This window comes from Megascapheus bottae, chromosome 5, assembly GCF_031878675.1.
Source record: "Megascapheus bottae isolate mThoBot1 chromosome 5, mThoBot2.hap1, whole genome shotgun sequence".
NCBI classification, from domain to species: Eukaryota; Metazoa; Chordata; class Mammalia; order Rodentia; family Geomyidae; genus Megascapheus; species Megascapheus bottae.
In genome coordinates this window covers 67663360-67681673 of record NC_143513.1, presented here as the reverse complement: position 1 = coordinate 67681673, position 18314 = coordinate 67663360, and the positions used below count along the sequence as shown (strand labels likewise).

The 18314-nt window shown below is 52.8% G+C and overlaps 3 protein-coding genes and 1 long non-coding RNA gene across 5 annotated transcripts in view; 1 reads left to right on the top strand and 3 right to left on the bottom strand.

Moving 5' to 3' along the window:
• The first annotated feature begins 139 nt into the window (after positions 1 to 139).
• On the top strand, positions 140 to 3389 carry LOC150063552 (uncharacterized). Its single transcript, XR_016535439.1, has 3 exons — positions 140 to 237; positions 2230 to 2294; positions 3309 to 3389. It is a non-coding gene; the product is annotated as an uncharacterized LOC150063552 (long non-coding RNA).
• Positions 3390 to 4879: 1490 nt separating this feature from the next.
• Positions 4880 to 7100, bottom strand: Spmip1 (sperm microtubule inner protein 1). The gene is made up of 2 exons (XM_090332385.1): positions 6606 to 7100; positions 4880 to 5050 (listed from the first exon to the last, which is right to left on the bottom strand). Exons 1-2 carry the CDS (start codon positions 7024 to 7026, stop codon positions 4941 to 4943), a joined length of 531 nt encoding a protein of 176 aa, XP_090188511.1. The 5' UTR covers positions 7027 to 7100; the 3' UTR covers positions 4880 to 4940.
• A 412-nt stretch (positions 7101 to 7512) lies between these two features.
• Atp6v1f (ATPase H+ transporting V1 subunit F) lies at positions 7513 to 10654 on the bottom strand. Its single transcript, XM_090333270.1, has 2 exons — positions 10434 to 10654; positions 7513 to 7975 (listed from the first exon to the last, which is right to left on the bottom strand). The coding sequence occupies exons 1-2, from the start codon at positions 10589 to 10591 to the stop codon at positions 7774 to 7776; spliced, it is 360 nt and encodes a 119-aa protein (XP_090189396.1). The 5' UTR covers positions 10592 to 10654; the 3' UTR covers positions 7513 to 7773.
• Positions 10655 to 12477: 1823 nt separating this feature from the next.
• Positions 12478 to 18314, bottom strand: part of Flnc (filamin C) — a 29588-nt gene continuing 23751 nt past the window's right edge. For both annotated transcript variants that reach the window (XM_090333268.1, XM_090333269.1), the window contains 11 exons: positions 17851 to 18003; positions 17638 to 17760; positions 17262 to 17504; positions 16787 to 17056; positions 16562 to 16699; positions 16198 to 16313; positions 15271 to 15403; positions 14997 to 15173; positions 14575 to 14793; positions 13467 to 13676; positions 12478 to 13348 (listed from right to left, as the gene is read on the bottom strand). In XM_090333268.1, coding sequence (XP_090189394.1) covers positions 13161 to 13348; positions 13467 to 13676; positions 14575 to 14793; positions 14997 to 15173; positions 15271 to 15403; positions 16198 to 16313; positions 16562 to 16699; positions 16787 to 17056; positions 17262 to 17504; positions 17638 to 17760; positions 17851 to 18003 — 1970 coding nt within the window. In that variant the 3' untranslated portion in view covers positions 12478 to 13160. The remainder of the gene's footprint in view (positions 13349 to 13466; positions 13677 to 14574; positions 14794 to 14996; positions 15174 to 15270; positions 15404 to 16197; positions 16314 to 16561; positions 16700 to 16786; positions 17057 to 17261; positions 17505 to 17637; positions 17761 to 17850; positions 18004 to 18314) is intronic.

Below are 18314 nucleotides of genomic sequence, written 5' to 3'. Positions count from 1 at the left end.
TAGTGAGTGCACCCACCGAAACTCAGAGCTGAGTGCTGAGATAGGGTAAGTTCATCAGCCTTGTTGGCAGACACCCTCCCTGCTCCCAGCAGGCCACTGGGGGTGTATCTAAGGCAGCCCTAAACTCCTGCAGGGGGCAGGCCTTGGACTCATCATCAGCCCCAGATTTGGGCAGATCAGGGAGTGATGAAGACACAAGATGGGAGAGTTCTGGCATAGCTGCAGAAGCCACTCCTGGTATGTATGTCAACATGAAGGGGCCAGGAAGCCAAAAAGTCAGGGGTCCCTAGAGTTGGGAAAGCCAGATTAGATCAGAAGCAGGGATGATTTCATCTCACATCCATGCACTTCCATTATTCAGTCATCCATCATCTCGCACCTTTCCCGCTGGGGCTGGGGTCACCGGGGGAAGCAAGTTAAACAGGATTGGAGCTCGGGGAGGAGCACAGGCGTAACTGTTACTGGCTGCCCAGATGTAAGGGAGGGAATGGAAATAGCAACCCTAGGCCACCCTTTTGCCAGACACTGGCTATATGAGTATATACACAGAATGAGACTTAATACCATTTGTAGATCGCAGGTAAACGAGAGCTGAATGAGAGTATGATGATAAATGGACAACTAGGTGGTTCGTGGCTATCATCCAGCTTCTTAAGAGGTCATATCTGAAGGTCACAGTTCAAAGCCTGGAAAGAAAAGTCCAAGAGACTTCTATCTCCAGTTTATCAAATTCTCAACATATTTAACAAATTTAGCAAATCTGTATTTTTTTTGGGGTGCCAGTTCTGGGGCTTGAATTCAGGGCCTGAGTGCTATTCTTGAATTTTGTTTTGTTTTTCTCAAGGCTAGTGCCCTACCATTTGAGCCACAGCTCCATTTCTGGTTCTGAACCTTGATCCTCAGATTTTAGTCTCCTGAGTAGCCAGGGTTACAGATTTGAGCCTCCAGTACCCCAGCTGAAGACTTAGCTTTTAACTTCTGTATAAGTGTGATAAGGAAAGTGCTAACTTGTCTTTTTTAATTGGGAAAATAACTTTTTACAAGGGTTTAAATATTTTATCTCAGAAAGACAGACATCAATTATACTATTACCTGGAACAAATTGTCTGCTAAGGCAACAGATCTGCATCCTAGAGAGAAGGGGTGGGGGTTCATCCCCTAATTCCTGGCCAGTTCTCAGTGCTTATGACTCTTACGTTCCAAAAAACTTTCTGAAAGATCTGTTTCTGTAGAACACACACCACTTTGGTTAGTTTATGAATATGCACAGGAATCTGTATTGTAATAATCTGCCAAGCTTAGCCACCAATTTGTTTTTGTAAAAATGCTTAGCCTGCTCAACCACCTGAGTGTGGTTTTGGCTATCAACTTAGGGTGACAAACCACCTGTGTGTGGTGTTTACCTTTAAAAGCTCAGCCCCACTGAAGCTCAGGGCTGTTCTCCACCAGCTGGAGGGAGCAAGCAGTCTCTGTGCAGCTATTAAAATGACTCCTAGCTCAAGTCACTGAGTGCTGGTGACTTTAGTGAGGTGGGTCTGAGTCCCATCTGAGTCTGGGATACAATAGTATTGCTTTGAGAGAAAGATGTGCTATTGTTGTGCAAGATCCCAATCTAAGACCTTCAGAAATCAGGTTCCTCTCAGTACTTTGGATTCAGCGAATCTACATCTCCTTTTCACAGTTGCAGGGGAGCAGTGACACTGATTCTTCCCTTTTTAGATTTGTTAGTTATGATGATGTGTAGTTTTTAGGCTGGGCTCTGGCTTAGCTTTTCCTATCTTGAATCTTCTTTGATTTTTGCTATCAGAAACAAAGGGCTAAGGAGAACTTGCCTTATAATAGCAAGAAGTAGATCAAATAGAGTGGCATAAGCCAGCATGCTAGAACAAAGTGGGCTATCCTTTTGCAGAGGGACCCAGGCAAACGAGCCCACAGCCAGGCACTTTGGGATGGTCTTGAGGCGGGCTGCAGGTTCCCTTAGGGAGGACAATAAGGAAGATAGATAGGGTGGGTTGTGGCAGGCACGGGTGACAAGCGCACACACCTGGCAGGCTGTGGGAGTAAAGGTGGAGAGAGAAAATGACTGCCATAACAGTCACGCAGGGCTCCACCTTGCTCCATGTACAAGGGATGCCCTCGGCTCCTTTGGTCCAGTTCAGGTGGAATCGGGGTGGGGCGGAGGGCTGGAACCTGAGCAGGCTGCTCTCAACATCAGTCTTTCTCCCTCAGGTTGCTTAGAACAGAACCCTACTACCAGCAGTAACTTGGAGCAGCCAGGAAATTCAAAGTTCAAGGTGAAAGAATCGGAGGGTTCTCTCAGGTTGGGGATGGCAGGAGGCAGAGTTGTGTCCTGTGGCCAAGTGGAAGAGGGGACTATTCCTGAAGCACCTTTGACACCACATAAAATGGCATTGGTGGCTCACACCTATACTCCTAGCTACTCAGGAAGCTAAGACATGAGGGCTGCATTTTGAAACCAGCCCAAGCAGAAAGATCAATAAGACTCCTGTCTCCAACTAACCAGAAAAAAGCTGGAAGTGGGGCTGTGGTTCAAACGCTAGAGTGCCAGCCTTGAGTAAAAAAGCCAACTGAGAGTGCAAGGGCCTGACTTAAAACCCCAGGACTGGCACACCCAAAAAAGTTTAACATATTCATGAATCAGGTGATTGCAATAACTTGTCAAGTTTAGCTGCCAAATTCTGTGGTTTTTAAAAATTATTTTATTTATTTTTGCTAGTCCTGGGCTTGAGCTCAGGGCCTGAGCATTGTTCTTGGATTTTCTCTACCACTTGAGCCTCAGCACCATTTCCAGCTTTTTTCTATGTATGTGGTACCGTGCATGCTAGGCAAGCACTCTACCACTAGGCCAAACTCCCGGCCCCAAATTCTGTTTTTTGTTTTTTGTAAAAATGCTTAACCTGCTCAGCCACATACATCTGTGTGTGGTTTCATCCTTGTGGTTCTTGACTTGGGATGTCATATGGTGATGTCATGCAGTGACAACCACCTGTGTGTGGTTATGAACACCTCCTATGTGTAGTGTTTACCTTAAAAAACTCCGCTCCCCTGAAGCTTGGAGCTGTTCTCTACCAGCCCAAAGGTGGGCAGTAGTCACAGCCAAGCTAGTGAAATGACTCCTAGCTCGATTCTCTGAGTGCTGGTGACTTTAATGCGGTGGGTTTAAGCCCCACCTGTGTGGCTGGGCTACAACAGTGAAGACCAGCCTGGGGTGTCCAGGGTCCCCTAGGGGTAAGGCCATGGCACCAGGACTTCATCACCACTGGACCTAAAGTGCTTTTCCTTCCTAGGACCTGTCCCTGAGAGAAGAGAGGAGCCAAGCAGAGCCTATGATCCGCGAGCCTCAGAGACCAACATGCAGGAGCCCACAGGGAGGAAAGGATACCCAGAGAGCCTCAGGGCTCCATGGTCTGGCATCTCAAGGCCTTCCAGTACCCCAAGATCTTCCTAAGGGGCTGGGCTCTGGCCTGGACCAGGAGAAAATAGGCCCACAGACACCGCTGAGGACAGATCCTCCTCTTGATCAGAAAGGAGACCCCTGAGACTCAGAGTGGGGAATCCCCCCAGGATCAGAAAGGGAAGGAACCCAGGGAGGGGGGCAAGGGCACTCCTCAAACCCAAAGAAGAAATGGTCCTGTGTGCAGGAGTAAGGAGACAGGGCAGGCTCAGGGAACGAAAAGCCCTCAATATGGAGACGATAATATTGCACAAACCTGGGAAGTGGCTCGGGGAGAAGCCACAGTGCAGCTGGAGAAAGAGGGTGGTCTCGGGGGCCACCCGAGGGTCACCTGCAGGCCCTCAGGAGGAGAGACTTCCCAGGGTGGGGAAGGGGAGAGCCTGGGTCTCCAGGGAAGGTCCACCCCGTGGACTCAGGTCAAGACAGAAGGGCACGGGCAGAGAGCGGCTGTGGGGGTCTCCGGGGCCCCTCTCTTTCCCGCTCCCCCAGGCTCGGGAGTCCAGAAGCTCAGGCACTCTGGGGAGCCGGAGGTCCTTGCCGCTCCTCCTGGAGGAGGCCCCAGCCCTGCGGAGCACGAGGTGCTGGAGGCGAGGCTCCTGAGTGCGATCGGGGAGCAGAGGGGCGGCCCTGGGGACCCCAAGGCCTGGCAGGCGGCCAGGTGGGCGCCCGGAGAGGAGGCCGGGGCGGCGCAGCAGGAGACGGCGCTGCAGCGGCTGCTGGAGCTGCAGGGCGCGGCCAGGCGGCGGCGCGGGCTGGAGCGCGAGCGGCAGCGGCTCCGGGTGCGCGCCGGGGTGACGGGCGGGCGGGCGGCCAGGGAGGCCGGGCTGGGCTGACTGTCTCGTCCCTAGGTCCTGGAACGGCTCCGCATCGCCGGGTTCACCCCCTGGGGCTGCCAAGCATGGCTCAGCTCCCGCCACAGGCAAGAGCCGGGGCTGCCGGGGGCTGCCGGGGCTGCCGGGGCGGGGGGCGGGGCTCAGGCGCTGAGAGCTCGGCCCGCCCGCCCAGGAGGACGCGGCCCGGAGGCGGCACGCCCTGCGGGAGCAGCTGCACCAGGTGCACCAGGAAAGAGCCCGGTGGCTGCGGGCCCTGGCGGCCAGGTACGGAGGCAGCGAAGTGGAGGAGGGGGTAAGGGTCCCTCTCCCCTGGCATTTGCACCACAGGTCACTCCCTCCCCAGGAACGCCCGGAAGTTTCAGGAACTGCTGTCCCTTGGTGCTGAGACGCCTGCGCCTGGACCTGAGCGCCCACCCCTTCCAGCCCGCTCTGGCCATCGCTGGGCCCCGAGAGACAGTTAAGGGGGGAGTCACTGAGAATGCAGGAGGAGGGGACGACCTCCAGGTCCTAGGTAGTTTCCAACAGGCCCGAGTGCAGCCTAAGGGCCGGGAGAGCAGACACACACACAGGGCAGTTTTCCTCCACCAGGAGGCCGGTTGTTTCCTCTCCTCTCAGCCCATGCTTGGCCCAAGTCAAAAGGCCAGGTCCCGGGGGTCGAGCAGTGCAAAGGCCCCGTTCTTGCGGAAGAATGAATCGATCTGGCACATCTTGCAGGAGGTTATTTCTTGCTTGGGTGGAGGGCCTGGGAAAAGATGTCAGAGGCCAGGAATGGGTTTCCGTGGGGGGACTCAAGGCACAGAATGCCAGTCTGCTTAGCCCTGGGTTTCTGTTGGTGTACCCACTTTGTGTGAAAACATGAAATACAGGCAGGACACCTGGACAAGCAGTGGTGGTGGCATGACCCCCACCTGGCTTCCTTTGTCAGCATATGAATCAGTTTTTCCCGGTAGGATGAAGGGGACTGCAGCCCTAGTCTCAAGGACAGACTGCTTCTCTACCTCTTCTTTCCACCTCTGCTCCTCTCAGGCCCTGCCTTCAGCTTTTGCTAAGAAGCTCTTCCCTCATTCCCTCTACCAGCTTTGGGAAAATGAGGGAGCTTTTTAGGTAAGCCATCAATTGTTGGTCCACAGCAGCCCACCTTTTCTGCTAAAACACTCAAGCAGCTGCAGACTGGTGCCTGAGTGGTCTCCCAGGAAGTTCATGAGATGGCCAAAGGACACTCAGCATCTCTCCACCATCGCTTTCCTTTTCCTCACTGTCACTCTTGAGAAATCCACTGATAGAGCTGTTTCCCACCCCTCTCACAGAAGACAGGAGGGCAGCCTTCCCCACAAACATTACCCCAACAGTGGCTTCAGCCTCCCGCCTTCCCCTAGGGTCAGATTCTAGCATTATGAGCTTACTTAGTGACTTCTTTCAACCTCTGCTTTAGGTGGTTTTTTTTTTTTTGTTTTGTATTTTCCTTTAGGGGATGGTGGTTGATACTGAGGGCTGAATTCATAGCAAAGCAGGAGACAGGCACTTGGCCTTGTACTCAGCCCTGTCTCTGCTTTCAGTGGCATTGTCAAGTAAGTGACTCCTGAATTTGTGTTCTGAACTCTGACCTCATTCTAGAGATCCAGACCTTCACATGTAACAGCTTCAGTGACACCTTTAGTCTACCATGGTGTGACTAGTTTCTTCCTACATCCTCTAGCTCCATCCTTCCCCAACCCTCCCTGGCCAGCTAAGCCCAACATCTGGGCTAGTAGAATGCTAGTATTGAGCAGAAAAAAGCTAATGCTAAGGAACAGTGCCTAGGCTCTGAGTTTAAGCCCGGTACTAGCATTAAGATGCACATACACCACTGGGCTCAGTGGCTCATGCCTGTAATCCTAGCTACTCAGGCAGCTCCGATCTGGGGATTGCAGTTCAAAGCCAACTTGGGCACTTAAGTCTGTGAGATTCTTCAATGAATCACCAGAAAACTGGAATTGTGCTGTGGCTCAAGGGGTAGGGCAGTAACCACGAGCCCACAACTGAAAAAAAAAAATGCACACGCAAAGGTAATTCAGGGTCTCTCACCTACTTAAAATCTTTCCCTTTGAACTAGAATGAAACCTAGACTCCTCCCTCTGCACTTTAGCTCATCCTGAGGGGGGCTCAGGCTTTTCCTGACACAGCCCCTGGCCTCTCGTCCCGCCATTCCTCCCTAGTCTGTGGGACTCGTCCCTCCTTGTTTATGGTCTGGCCCTTCCCTGGCACATGACACATGCTCATGTGTGCAAGGTGACTAATTTGTGGAGGTTGGGGCTCACCCAGCTGCCAGCCATATGCGAAGCTGGTGGTGATGGGGAAGAAGTAGCGTTTCTCTGGATTGTCCAGTTTGCGGGTGTTGAGGTAGCGGTAGCGTCCTTGGAAGTCGTGGGAGATGCCTTCATACAGCAGGGCCCGGATGGCAGGCTGTACGGGGTACATTTCTGACTGAGGAAGAGCCGCTGAGACAGGGCTGGGAGCCTTGGGAGGCTCTGCTTTGGGGACAGATGGGGCTGGGAGTGGGGTCTTGGGTTGCAGGGTAGGCAGTTTGAGGGGCAAGCGGGCTGCAGCCTTGGCTTTCTGCTTGGCCTTCAGTAATGGCCCATACTTGCGGCGCCATTCACAGCGCAGCAGCATTTCTCTTAGATATTCCTCCTTCCAGAAGTTTTGTCGCATGGTGTCCATGTTGAGCTGCCGCGCCATGATGCCAAGGCAAGGAGCAGAACCAGGGTGACTACAGCTGAGGGATGAGTACAGCAAGCAGCCTTTCCAACAGTGGGGAGCTGTCCTGGACAGTCACCTGGCAACCAAGCTTCACCTCACACAGGGCCAGAGTTCCATCTGCCAAGCCCTTAGCTCACTTCACCCTCCTGAGGCAGCCTGGAGTCACAGCCCACTACCCAATGCCTGCATCCTCAAGCCTCTGGCAGGACCTAGGCTCCATCTAGAATTACAGGTTTCTAGCTTTCCTGTGCTTTCTGCTTTGGTCCCAAGGGGTCATACCACTGCCCACCCCATGCAGACGGAGGTGGGGAAGTCAGGGACTAGTCATATGACCAGTCCTTGAGTTATAGCTTCCTAGCCTAACTCCTCCCTCTGCCTGGCTCTTTGGCAGAAACGTTTCCATCCATTCCCATCTAACATTCCCCATCAACTTTGCCCTCTGTATCCTTTCAACTGCTCAGCCCATTTGGACATTAGCAAGATATTACTTTAATATCAACAGTGACACTGTAACAGCTTGAGACAGAGACGGTAGAGAGGGAAGATGGTTGAGTTTCCTGTCCCTTAACCAAACTGGATTTTAATGGTAAAACCCCCGTCATCTAGGAGCACCTCACCCAGCCTTCTGAGTGGAGCAGGAAGGGGCAGGAATTGGAAACCAGGGGCTTGAAACTTCGATGGCAAGCCAGGAGAGAACTGATGAGGGACGAGGAGTCGAGGGGGTCCCTAGCGCAGGTCTTCAGCAGTGAACATGCCCTTGGCCCTGCGAAGGATGGAGTCTTTGGCCGCGTCGTAGGGGTGCTCCTTGGAGGGAATCTCCAGCACAGCTGGGATGGAGCGCTGGTGGGCATCCAGGGCATGCCGCACCATTTCTGCGATGTACTGGTTGATGAGGATGATGCCAATGTCGTCTCGGTTTAGAAACTGCCTGTTGAAGGAGACCACACACAAGTCTGACCGCTGCCTCCCCTGCTCCAGCAGCCTGCTCCGGACTGTGGAGCTGGGCTGAAGAGGGGACTAAGTGACCCAGACAGCAGGGAGGACAAAGGGAAAAGCTGCTGTTCTAAATTTTCTCAATCTTAACCTTCCTTGAATGAAGCAGGGTCTATAACTCTAGCTACTCAGGAAATCTGAGGATCATGGAGCAAAGCCAGCCCAGCAAGCAAGTTTGTGACTCTTATCTCCAATTAACTACCAAAAACCAGCCAGAAATGGAGCTGTAGCTCAAGTGGTAGAGGGTTAGCTTTGAGCATAAAAGCTAGCCTGTGCCTGTGGCTTATGCCTATAATCCTAGTTATCCAGGAGGCTGAGATCTGAGGATTGTGGTTCAAAGCCAGCCAGGGCACAAAGAAAGTCTGTAAAACTCTTATCTCCAATTAATCACCAGAAAATGAAGTGACACTGTGGCTCAACATCTGAAGAGCTCAGGGATAGTGCCCTGGCTCAGAGTTCAAGACCCATGATCAACAACAACAAAAAAGCTAGCCTGGGATGGTACCCAGGCCTTGACTTCAAGTTCCAGGACCAGCACAAAAGGGGGGGGAGGAGTATATATGGTTGTCCCTTTGTATCTGCATAAAGAGATTCCAGAAAGATGATAATCTGTCTATTACTGACAGAAGTAGAGGAGGAAGGTATTGAGGTGTAAAGATCCATTAGAGGCGAGAGTTCTCAATGTATACTTTTTGAATATTATTCAGTGTTTTAAAAATAAGCTTTCTGGGAAGTGGCTCACACCTATAATTCTAGCTACTCTGGAGGCTAAGCTCTAAGGATCACAGTTCAAAGCTAGGCCCTCTCTCCAATTAACTACCCAAAAGCCAGAAGTGGAGTTATAGCTCAGGGATAACACCCATAGCCAGGACCAGCACAAAAAATAAAAAATAAAGAAAAATAAGGCTGATGAGATCACTGAAGGTCTAGACTGGTGAGTGGAGGTGGAAAGATGAGGCAAAGACTTGAGATGAGAAAAGAAAACTCAGTAATGTGGAGTGTAAATTGGTGAATCATACTTTCCACAGACAGAACCTGCCACTGTGACCACCCCCAATTCATTAATTTATTTACTCATGAAAAACTATTGAGCATATAGCCAGTACCAGATACTGGGGTAAGTTAGAGTTGGTGGTCTAAGATCTACCCTTGGGTTGGAAACATGGAATCCTATCTTTTTTGTGCCACATGGGAGTTTGAACTCAGGACTTGGTCACTAACCCTTAGCTTTTTCCGCTCAAGGCTAGCATTATACACCTCCACTTCCAGGTCTTTTCTGTTTAATTGTAGATAGTCTCAAGGACTTCCCTGTGCAGGCTGGCTTCAGACCACATTCTTCAGATCTCCACCTCCTGAGAAGCAGGCATTACAGGCATCAGCCACCAGTGCCTGGCTTGGAAAATTCTTGAAGTCAAATTTGTCCTTCTCTAAACACAACTTGGGTCACTTTACCAGACTGCTTAGAGATCAGCATATAACAGCTGCCCAGGTCAGGGCCCATCCTACCCCAGACAGACAGAACCAGTCTCAGCCAGCAGCTCTGGGCTGGGGCTGTTCAGGGAAAACAAGAGAGAGCAGTTTATTTCTTAGACTTAGGAGCCCCACAAAAGGAGTGAGGTAAACAACAGAAGTCTGGTCATCTTAATTCTAGTCACCAGGACACCTCCTGGATTAAAGGGCATGCCTGAACCCACATTTTGAAGCTATCCTCCTTGACTCAAGGCAGGAAGTGCAACTTAAAGTACAAGATCTTAGTAGAAAGCCAGACAATCGAGACATGGTGGCACTTGTGTTCAAGACAAAGGGAAACTTTAAAGCTGGCCAAGCACCACACAAGCAGGGTGGGTACAAACCTAAAAGAGACCTAAAGGGTCGCCACTGGGTTCAAATCCCCGCTGTCTTCTCATTGCTGTACCTTTGGGCGTGTGACTTAACCTCTGGGCCCCGGTTTTCTCGCTTGTAAGTGGGATTAACCCCCTACCTTACGAGGAGCCTTAGGGGGATAAAGAAAGGTTCCTTTAGGGTGCAAAGGAACCCAGCGGAGTGCAAGGCCCTTAGACTGCTGTGCGGTGGCCGTCGCGGAGCCCGGAGAGGCGCTGAGGCTGGGCGACTCCACCGTCGGGCCGGGACGCCCCGACACCTCGCAGGTCACGAGCTCTCTTCCCCTTCTTCCCTGACACAGATCACGGGAGGACTGACATAGACCTAGTCTGGATCCCACCGAGCCCCAAAGGAACTGGCGCCTCCGCTCCCGGAAGGCGGAAGGACGGCCTTCCAAGACAGCCCTTGTCCCCGTGGGGGTCTGACACCGCGGTCCCCAAGACACCCCCACCCTCTCTCCCCTTACTCGCCCCAGGCAGAAGGGCCCAGTCAGGCCTCGCAGGCCACCGTACCGGAAAGTGTCTTCGATCTCATTGATGGTGGTATCCTTCTCCACCACCAGGAAATTAGGGTGGCGGTTCTTGTTAAGCTCCCCTATGCCTCCCAGCAGGAAGCCAGTCACCGTGTCCTCGTCTCCGATCACCGCGATTAGTTTCCCCCTCCCCGCCATCACCCAGCCAGGTAACGCTCAGCCCAAGCACTTGAAATCGTCGAAACCCCGCCCCCTCAGCGCAACGCGGACGCCCCGCCCTTCAGACATGCGTACTACCGCTACCACCTTTTGGACATGCGCATTAGCAGCAATGCGCTTCAACACAAGTACGCCTGCGCCGTAGAGGCCGAACAGGGGAACTACAATTCCCAGAAGGCTGTGCGGCCCTGGTGTTCTGTCGTTCATGTATTTCTTCTTTGGTTCATTTGTTGGGCAAACGTTTTGTGGTGTTTGGAACAGGTCTGAGCTCTGCAGCTCAGGTCAGCCTCCAATTTGGAATTTTTTGCTTCCACTTCCCAAGTGCTGGGATTACAGGTATGCTCCCCACTTGTCAGGATATATTTTGAAAGAAGCGCTATTAGATTCTGGGACTCCAGAGAAGAAAAGACAACTTTCTGGGTTCCACCCCCCACCCCATCGTTGTTGTTTTGTTTATTCCGTTTTGTTGTTTTGATGAGATAAGGTCTCGTTGTATATCCCCAGGCTGGCTCCAAACTGGCTATTGTATGTACCATTATGCCCAGCCAATGAAAAGAAAGGGCCCAGAAAAGACACTTCCTGTCCTCAAGGACCACGTGTGTAACTACAACCACAGCTGACAATTACTTAACACATGTGTGTTCAATTACTAATGGAGTGAACACATTCACAACAGTACTGTCTAGTGAGACAGTGTCAGGGAATAGTTAACACAAGAGGACCAGGTTTGAGCCTGAATGGTGTGTGGGCATGTGTGTAACTACAACCACAGTTGACAATTACTTAACACATGTGTGTTCAATTAGTAATGGAGAGAACACATTCACAACAGTACTGTCTAGTGAGACAGTGTCAGGGAATAGTTAACACAAGCTGCTAGCATGTGAGGACTAAAGCCTAACTGCATAGAAGCTGAGAGAAGGAACTTTCAAAGAATACTTCCCCTCTAAGTTACTTATCTAAGTTGAGACCAGAAGGGACTGGAGGGAAGGGATGGAAAGGGAATAAGAAAGTATGCTAGGCAACAAGAGCAGCACACGGAAGGCCTGACTAGAGAACATGGAGAATCGAGTTTTCCTGATGACGAAGTCTCCTGAGGCCACAGAAGTTTCCAAGTAAAAAGGTGATATGGACAGATCTATGCCTTAGAACAATACTGCAACAATGCAATAGGCAGAGGGAAAGACTAAAGGAGGAGAAACCAAACTGGGGACCATTATGCTGGGAGATGATCAAGTAGTGATAATGGAGGACGTGGAACAGATGGAATCATGGAGCTGAGCCATACTGAGAGCCAGACTGCATGAGAGTGACTTTATATATATATATATATATATATATATATATGATAAGGGGAAGAAGGACCTCTTGGGGACCTATTTGTGGGACCCCCTTGAGCTGCAGCAATTGGAGCCAGCCAAGGTCAGATTATTTCAGACAGTGATATAAGAATCCAGAGAGGAGATTTAAGCAAGTGAGGCCTAGAGGTGGTGAAGCTGCAGGCCCGGGTTTGACCCAGACCCTGGAATGACCCTGCCTCCTGGATATGGAAATTCCTATTTGAATCGGTGCTCATGGCCATAAGGTCATAACTTGAAGGCCAGCTGAAACTGGCATTCCAGTAGTCCTAGTGCAGCCTTCTGGAACAGTCCATTCCCTGCTACCATCTAGCATCCTTCCAACTTGCTGAAAACCGATTTGTACCCCACCCTTATTTTTCAAGTGTCCTGCCAACATTTCTTCCCCAGGCCCTACCCTTCAGTCTGGGTCAAGCCTCCAGGGAACAGCTCCCCTTCCTCTATCCCTCCCAGGGCCTGGTTTAGTGTCATCAGCAAAAGAACACACCCACACAGAACAGCCAAGTCTCCGCGACAGCCGTACTTTATTTGGAGTTTTCCACTTAGGCGACTCATAAGTCAGCCGCATAACATGTGCAAAAGTCCCCCCAGAAAGCCGGGCCTCGCAATGTGTAAAAAAGACCCCCACGGGGCAGAGCTGTGCAACAGTAAATTTTAAAAAAAGAGATTGAAAGAGAGAGGGGGGAAAGAGCAATCAGTCCCCCAGGAAGCCTGGCTGAGCAGAATACATATTGCTCAGGACATCCCACATGCTGCTTGACCTGGGTCTGTTTTCTTCTCAGTCGTGCTTCCTTGTCCAAGTCTTTAACGCTCTGAACTGTGGCCACAAAAGGGGCCAGCGGCAGTCCTAAAGGGAGGTCTGAGGGTAACCTCTCTCACAAATAGATCCCCTGATACAACGCTGCCTCATTGGCCTCAGCCCCATCAGGAAACTTTGGGCTTCCCTAGATCCCAGCTCCTCATCCAGCCCGTTGTCTCTGACTCCGGTTGTCTGTCCTTGTGTCACTTTTAAGAGAGAAGCCCTGCTCTGAGGCAGAGGCTGCACCATTCACATCACACCTAAGGCAGGCATTGGTAGTGTCTGGCTCTGCAAGTGTGTGTGTAGGTGTGGCACATTTGTGTGAGGGTGTAGGGGTGGGGGTATGATTGGCTGAGGTGGGGGCTGAGGCTGGGGGAGGCACTTCTGGGATTCAGGGCACATTGACTTTGAAGGGGCTTCCAGGGACACTTTCATCACCCCACTTGACAATGAGGATGTAGTCCCCTTTCTCCTTGACAGTGTAGGTGACGTTGTACACGCGGTTCCCCATGTGCTTCACGTACACCTCCTCACAAGGGGTCTTGGGTCCGTGCACACCCACCATCATCATGTTGGTTCCTGGAGAGGGAGGTGGAGAGGGCAGGGCTCACACATGTCCTATCGACCACACACCCTGTCCCCCCTCCCTGCTATTACCCGCCCCACCACAGGCAGCTTTCTCTCCCCTTGAACCTGCCTGCTTTGCTGCAGTCCACAGTGAAAGAGTTCTTTTGACCCACAAAGGCCTGGGATAGCCCAGGACCTCGCGTCACGACCTTGCTAGCATCTGAGGAGAACTTGGGGATGGAACTGTAGCTGGAGCCCCGGCTTGAGGAAGACTTGGTCACAGTCTCTACCAGAACCGTGGATGTTTCATGAAGGCTGTGGCCTCCAGACAGCCTGGGACCTGAGGGGCGGAAGGGGAGGTTCAATGCCAGTGAGAGGGCATTCATGCCCTTCCCTAAGTTATGGGCCCTCAAAACACACTGACCACCTTTTGGGGCCACAAAGCCTGCATTTTGTAATTTCCCCTTCCTTAGCGGTGGCCTTTGAGGAGTACAGCCCTTTCCCAGCAGATGGCAGTACTTTCAGCTCCAGTTCCTCATCCCTAAGCTGTAGAGTTGGTTGGAACTGAGGTTAACTCACAAGATAAGAGTGTTGCTTTAAAAAAGAAAAATAAACATGGTGGTGGCCGACACCTACAATCCTAGCTACTCAGGAGACAGAGATCTGAGGAGTGTGGTTCAAAGTGAGACCAGGCAGAAAAGTCTGCGAGAATCTTTTTCCAATTCACTAGCACAGAGCCAGAAGTGAAGCTATGGCTCAAGTGACAAAATACCAGACTTGAGTGCAACACCATGAGTTCAAGCTCCAGTACTAGCACAGGGAAAAAAAAAAAAGACAATAAAAAAGGGATAAAAGAGGGGGCCAGGAGTTTGGCCTAGTGGTAAAATGATTGCCTAGCATGCACAAAGACCCGGGTTCCATTCCACAGTACCACATACATAGAAAAAAAGATGGAAGTGATGCTGAGGCTCAAGTGGTGGAGCTCTAGCCTTGAGAAAGTCCAAGGTCAGTGCTCAGGCCCTGAGCTCAAGCCCAGGACTGGCTTGATAAAGTGGACAAGCAGTATTCTGAAAATGATTGCCCATGAGTTCACAGAATGGAATTCTGCATAAAGCCAGGCCCACCTCCATTCCTGGTAATCTGACCCTGATGTTTGGGGGTGGAATAAGACCAGATGTGGATGGCCACTTGAAGTCATCCAAGCTGGTGGGGCCATCCATCCGGTCTAGGGCACTCACCTGTAACCTTGGCTTTGAAAGGACTGCCTACAATGTGCTGGGGACCACCATACTTGATGGCAATGAGGTAGTTGCCAGGGGCCATGGGAGTGTAAGTGACCACATGACCCTCAGGACACTCCCGACAGTCCAGCTGCACCTTGGAGGGCCCATCAATGGTGACAGACAAGGCCCCTGAGCCAGCGTTCAGCGTGTTCACGACGAACTCTGATGACACGCCTGCAGATCAGAGGGAGAGGGGTGTAAGCAGGAAGAGATGCAGCCCAAGCTAGGGCTGGTCCCCAGCCCCCAATCCCTCCTGCCCCCCGAGTAGCTCTGTAAAGACCTTGAGCTTCAAGGGGCTTTGTCTCTGCCTCTGGGGCAAAGCAGCGCTGAGGAATACCTGAACACCCCAAACCCACTCCTTCAGTCCAGGCACTTACCAGTGGTGCCTCCCTCAAGCCCAGGACCATAGGCTGACACCAAGCCTGGGTCCCCAGCCTGGCTCTGTTCCCCAACACGGATCTTGAAAGGGCTCCCAGGGATGTGGGCGCCATTGAACTTGACATCAATGGAGTGGACGCCATTCTCATGGGGGATGAATCGGATGGTGTGCTTATCTGGGGGCAAGAGGGTAGTAATAGGATTAGCCACTATCCTCCACCCTTCTCCAGTAGTGATGCCTGGAAGGGGATGGCAGGGGCAGGGCCAGCTCACCGCTGTCCAGCTCAGAGACATAGCACTCCTCCACGGCTCCTGAGGGCGTGTGTACCCTAGCATCGATCACACCCCGAGCCCCGTTCAGCTGCACTGCAAAGGATGCTGGCTGGTTCACCTTGAGCCCGGTCTCCTGCAAAGGCCACAGGAAATGTCAAGAGTCCTGGAAGGCTGGGACTGGAGTGGTCATCTCTTCAGCCCAGTGTTGCTCTCACTGAGCTGACTCCTGCGCTCAGAGCAGCTTTCAGGGCAGGGGAGGCAGGGGCTGACGTGACCTTCTGTATCCACCTGCCAACACGTAGGTATTATCCCAGCCATGTTGGGTACTGCAGGGGATGAGAGTTGATGAGCCCCTGCCCTGGCTGAGGAAGCAGAGGCCAGACATGATATAACCCAGGCTTCGTGAGCTCCCTGCAGCTCAGGTGTGGAAGCCCAAGTATGTCAGTCTGGCCTAGAAACACAGAAGATGGTGGCCCATGAGCAGGGCTGAAGTCTGGGAGAGGAGGAAGTGAGCATGGAAAGGAGGTGAAACCCTTTTCTACAGTGGGGCTCACCTAAGAGACCCCCGTAGACTGACAGAACTGTATCGGAGCACCTAGAAGAGGGCAGGGGCAAGGTCTTTTTCCCGACCTTTATTTAACAGGCTCTTTAACAGTATACCCTCTGAACACATGGCACTTATTCTCAAATGATAGCTGGAAGTCTTGCTCTTTTTAGAAGGTCACAGCAGGAGAAAGCACAATGGTTGGCAGAGACAGAGCCAGGCCCGGTGGCTCTGTGTGCCTGTGTAGGAGCCCTGGTGTCCTGTCTACGGGCCAGCTGACTCATATCTAATGTTTCTAGTCTCCTAAGTCATTAGGCCTTTTGGGAGGAAGTAGAACAAGAAATGGTAGGCAGCAGTAAGGATGGGACAGAAGCAGCACGCACCTGGAGACTGGTGACTGTGAGCCGGCGAGCATCATCCGAGAGCGAGGCCACTGGGACCACAAAGGGGCTGTCGGGGATGTGCTCGTCGTTGAACTTGATGGACACTTCATAGTCACCTGCAGAGCGAGGCTGGTCAGCATAGCCCCGGGAGGAGGAGTGGTGGCGCTGAGCCACCCCCACCCAGCTCCTTCCCAGGACTGGCTCTGAGGGTGGACAGGGATTCCCAGGGTGGTTGGGAGGGAGATGGGTCAGACAAGGAGGAAGGGCTGGTGAGGGGTGACCATGGATCTTCTGCCTAATTGATAAGCAGAAACCCAGTCGGGAAGGTTGGCTGGCTCTGCCCACCTCCAGCAAGGGCACCCACCTGGCTCCTGGACCACATAGGAGACCCCACAGGAGCCATCTTTGCGGTCCTCAAATGCAATCTCTGCCTTGCTGGGACCCTCCACGGCAATGGACAGACCCCCGGCACCTGCTTCGCGGGTCCAGATGCTGAACTCAGCTAGATTCAGGGAAGCAGGGTAGCATTTGAGTACCATCACCCCTCACCCAGGCTGCCCTGACCCCAGGCCTTCTCCACCCCTCTTACCTGGCATGCCAGCCACACCTCGCTCCAGACCTGTGCCTCCAGCCCTCACCTTGTGGGCACCACCTTCACCCAGCGGCCCCACAGTGAACTGGAAGGGGCTGCCAGGGACGTGCTGGCCACGGTACTTGACAGCAACCGTGTGGGGCCCCATCTCCTGGGGCACAAAGCGCACACTGTATGCACTGTCCTCTCCTTCCACGATCTCCGCAGCTTCTGTCTTGCCCGATGGGCTTGTCACCTGTGCGGTCATGTCCTGGGAGCTGGCCTCGCCTGTAGAGAGGGGATGCTGTCAGGACAATAGGCCATCCCTGTTGCCAACGCCCCTCCTTAATGAATCCTACTCTCTGGCTCAGGCCAGCCCGAGCCACGTGGGCTAAGTGTGCCAGGGCGGGGGCCTGCTGCCTTCTGCCTCTTATTCTGATTCAGGGCTGAGGCCCCCGCCGCCCTGCAAGGACTCAGCCTGGCCTCTACTTACCCTCCTGCTGCCGAGTGATGCTGCCGAAGGAGCCCAGGCGCTCCCGGCCTAGGAAGTCCCCAAAAACAGCGGGGAAGGGGTCACCGCCGACCTGGGTGGATTCCTCCACCCGGACCTCACGTTTGGTCTCCCCACCCCGAGTCTTGCTGATCTCCGTCCTCTCGGTGCGGGTGTATGTGTGGCTGCTGCGCGTGAAGGTGCGTGTCAGCCGCTCCTGGGCAGACACCATCTGGAACCAGTTCCCTGCGGGGTGCCAGGGGGCAAGGGCAGACAAGTTGAAGGGTAAGCAAGCAGGACAAGGGCCCTGAGAGCACACCCCCACATCCCCACAGTCCCACCCCATCAACTGGCTCTTCCCCACCCTTGCTGGCTTTACCTGGGATCTTGAGGTTGAGGTCACAGGTGCTACCGATGGTGGCGATGGAAGGTGCCTGCCTCCGCCGGGTGATGCTTTCCTTCATGCGGCCCTCACCTGTCACCTTTACGGTGAAGGGGCTCCCTGTGGAGGATCGAGGGGGAGGGGTCAGCTCATCACCTGCCCCTCAGCCCCTGCACTGTCCCCACTCCCAGCCTCAGCCCACAGCCTTACCAGGCACATGCTTGTCAGCAAACTTGATGTTGATGATGTAGGTGCCAGGCTCAGTGGGGCAGTAGGTGACTTTGCATGTGCCATCCTCCATGTCCTCACAGTTGATGTCCACTTTGCTAGGGCCTTCAATACTCAACCCTAAGCCCCCATAACCTGAGAGGGAAAGTGTGGGTCACATCTCCCTCAGCCTAGTGACACTCACCTGTCACTGATCCCCCTGCACCCCCCAAACTACAGGTTCACCCAGAAGGAAAATGGTACAGTGGGAGGTGGAGGGTGGGCCAGGCATGGTTCCCAAGGCCCATCAGAGAGGTGATCTAGAAAATTCCCAAGGTGGTCCTCTTGGGTCGCAGTAAGTGAATGAAAAACCAGAATGGCTGAGGTTTCTTTTTAAAATAGGAGAAGCCAGGCAGTGACGGCTCACACCTGTAATCCTAGCTACTCTTGACATCTAAGAATTGTGG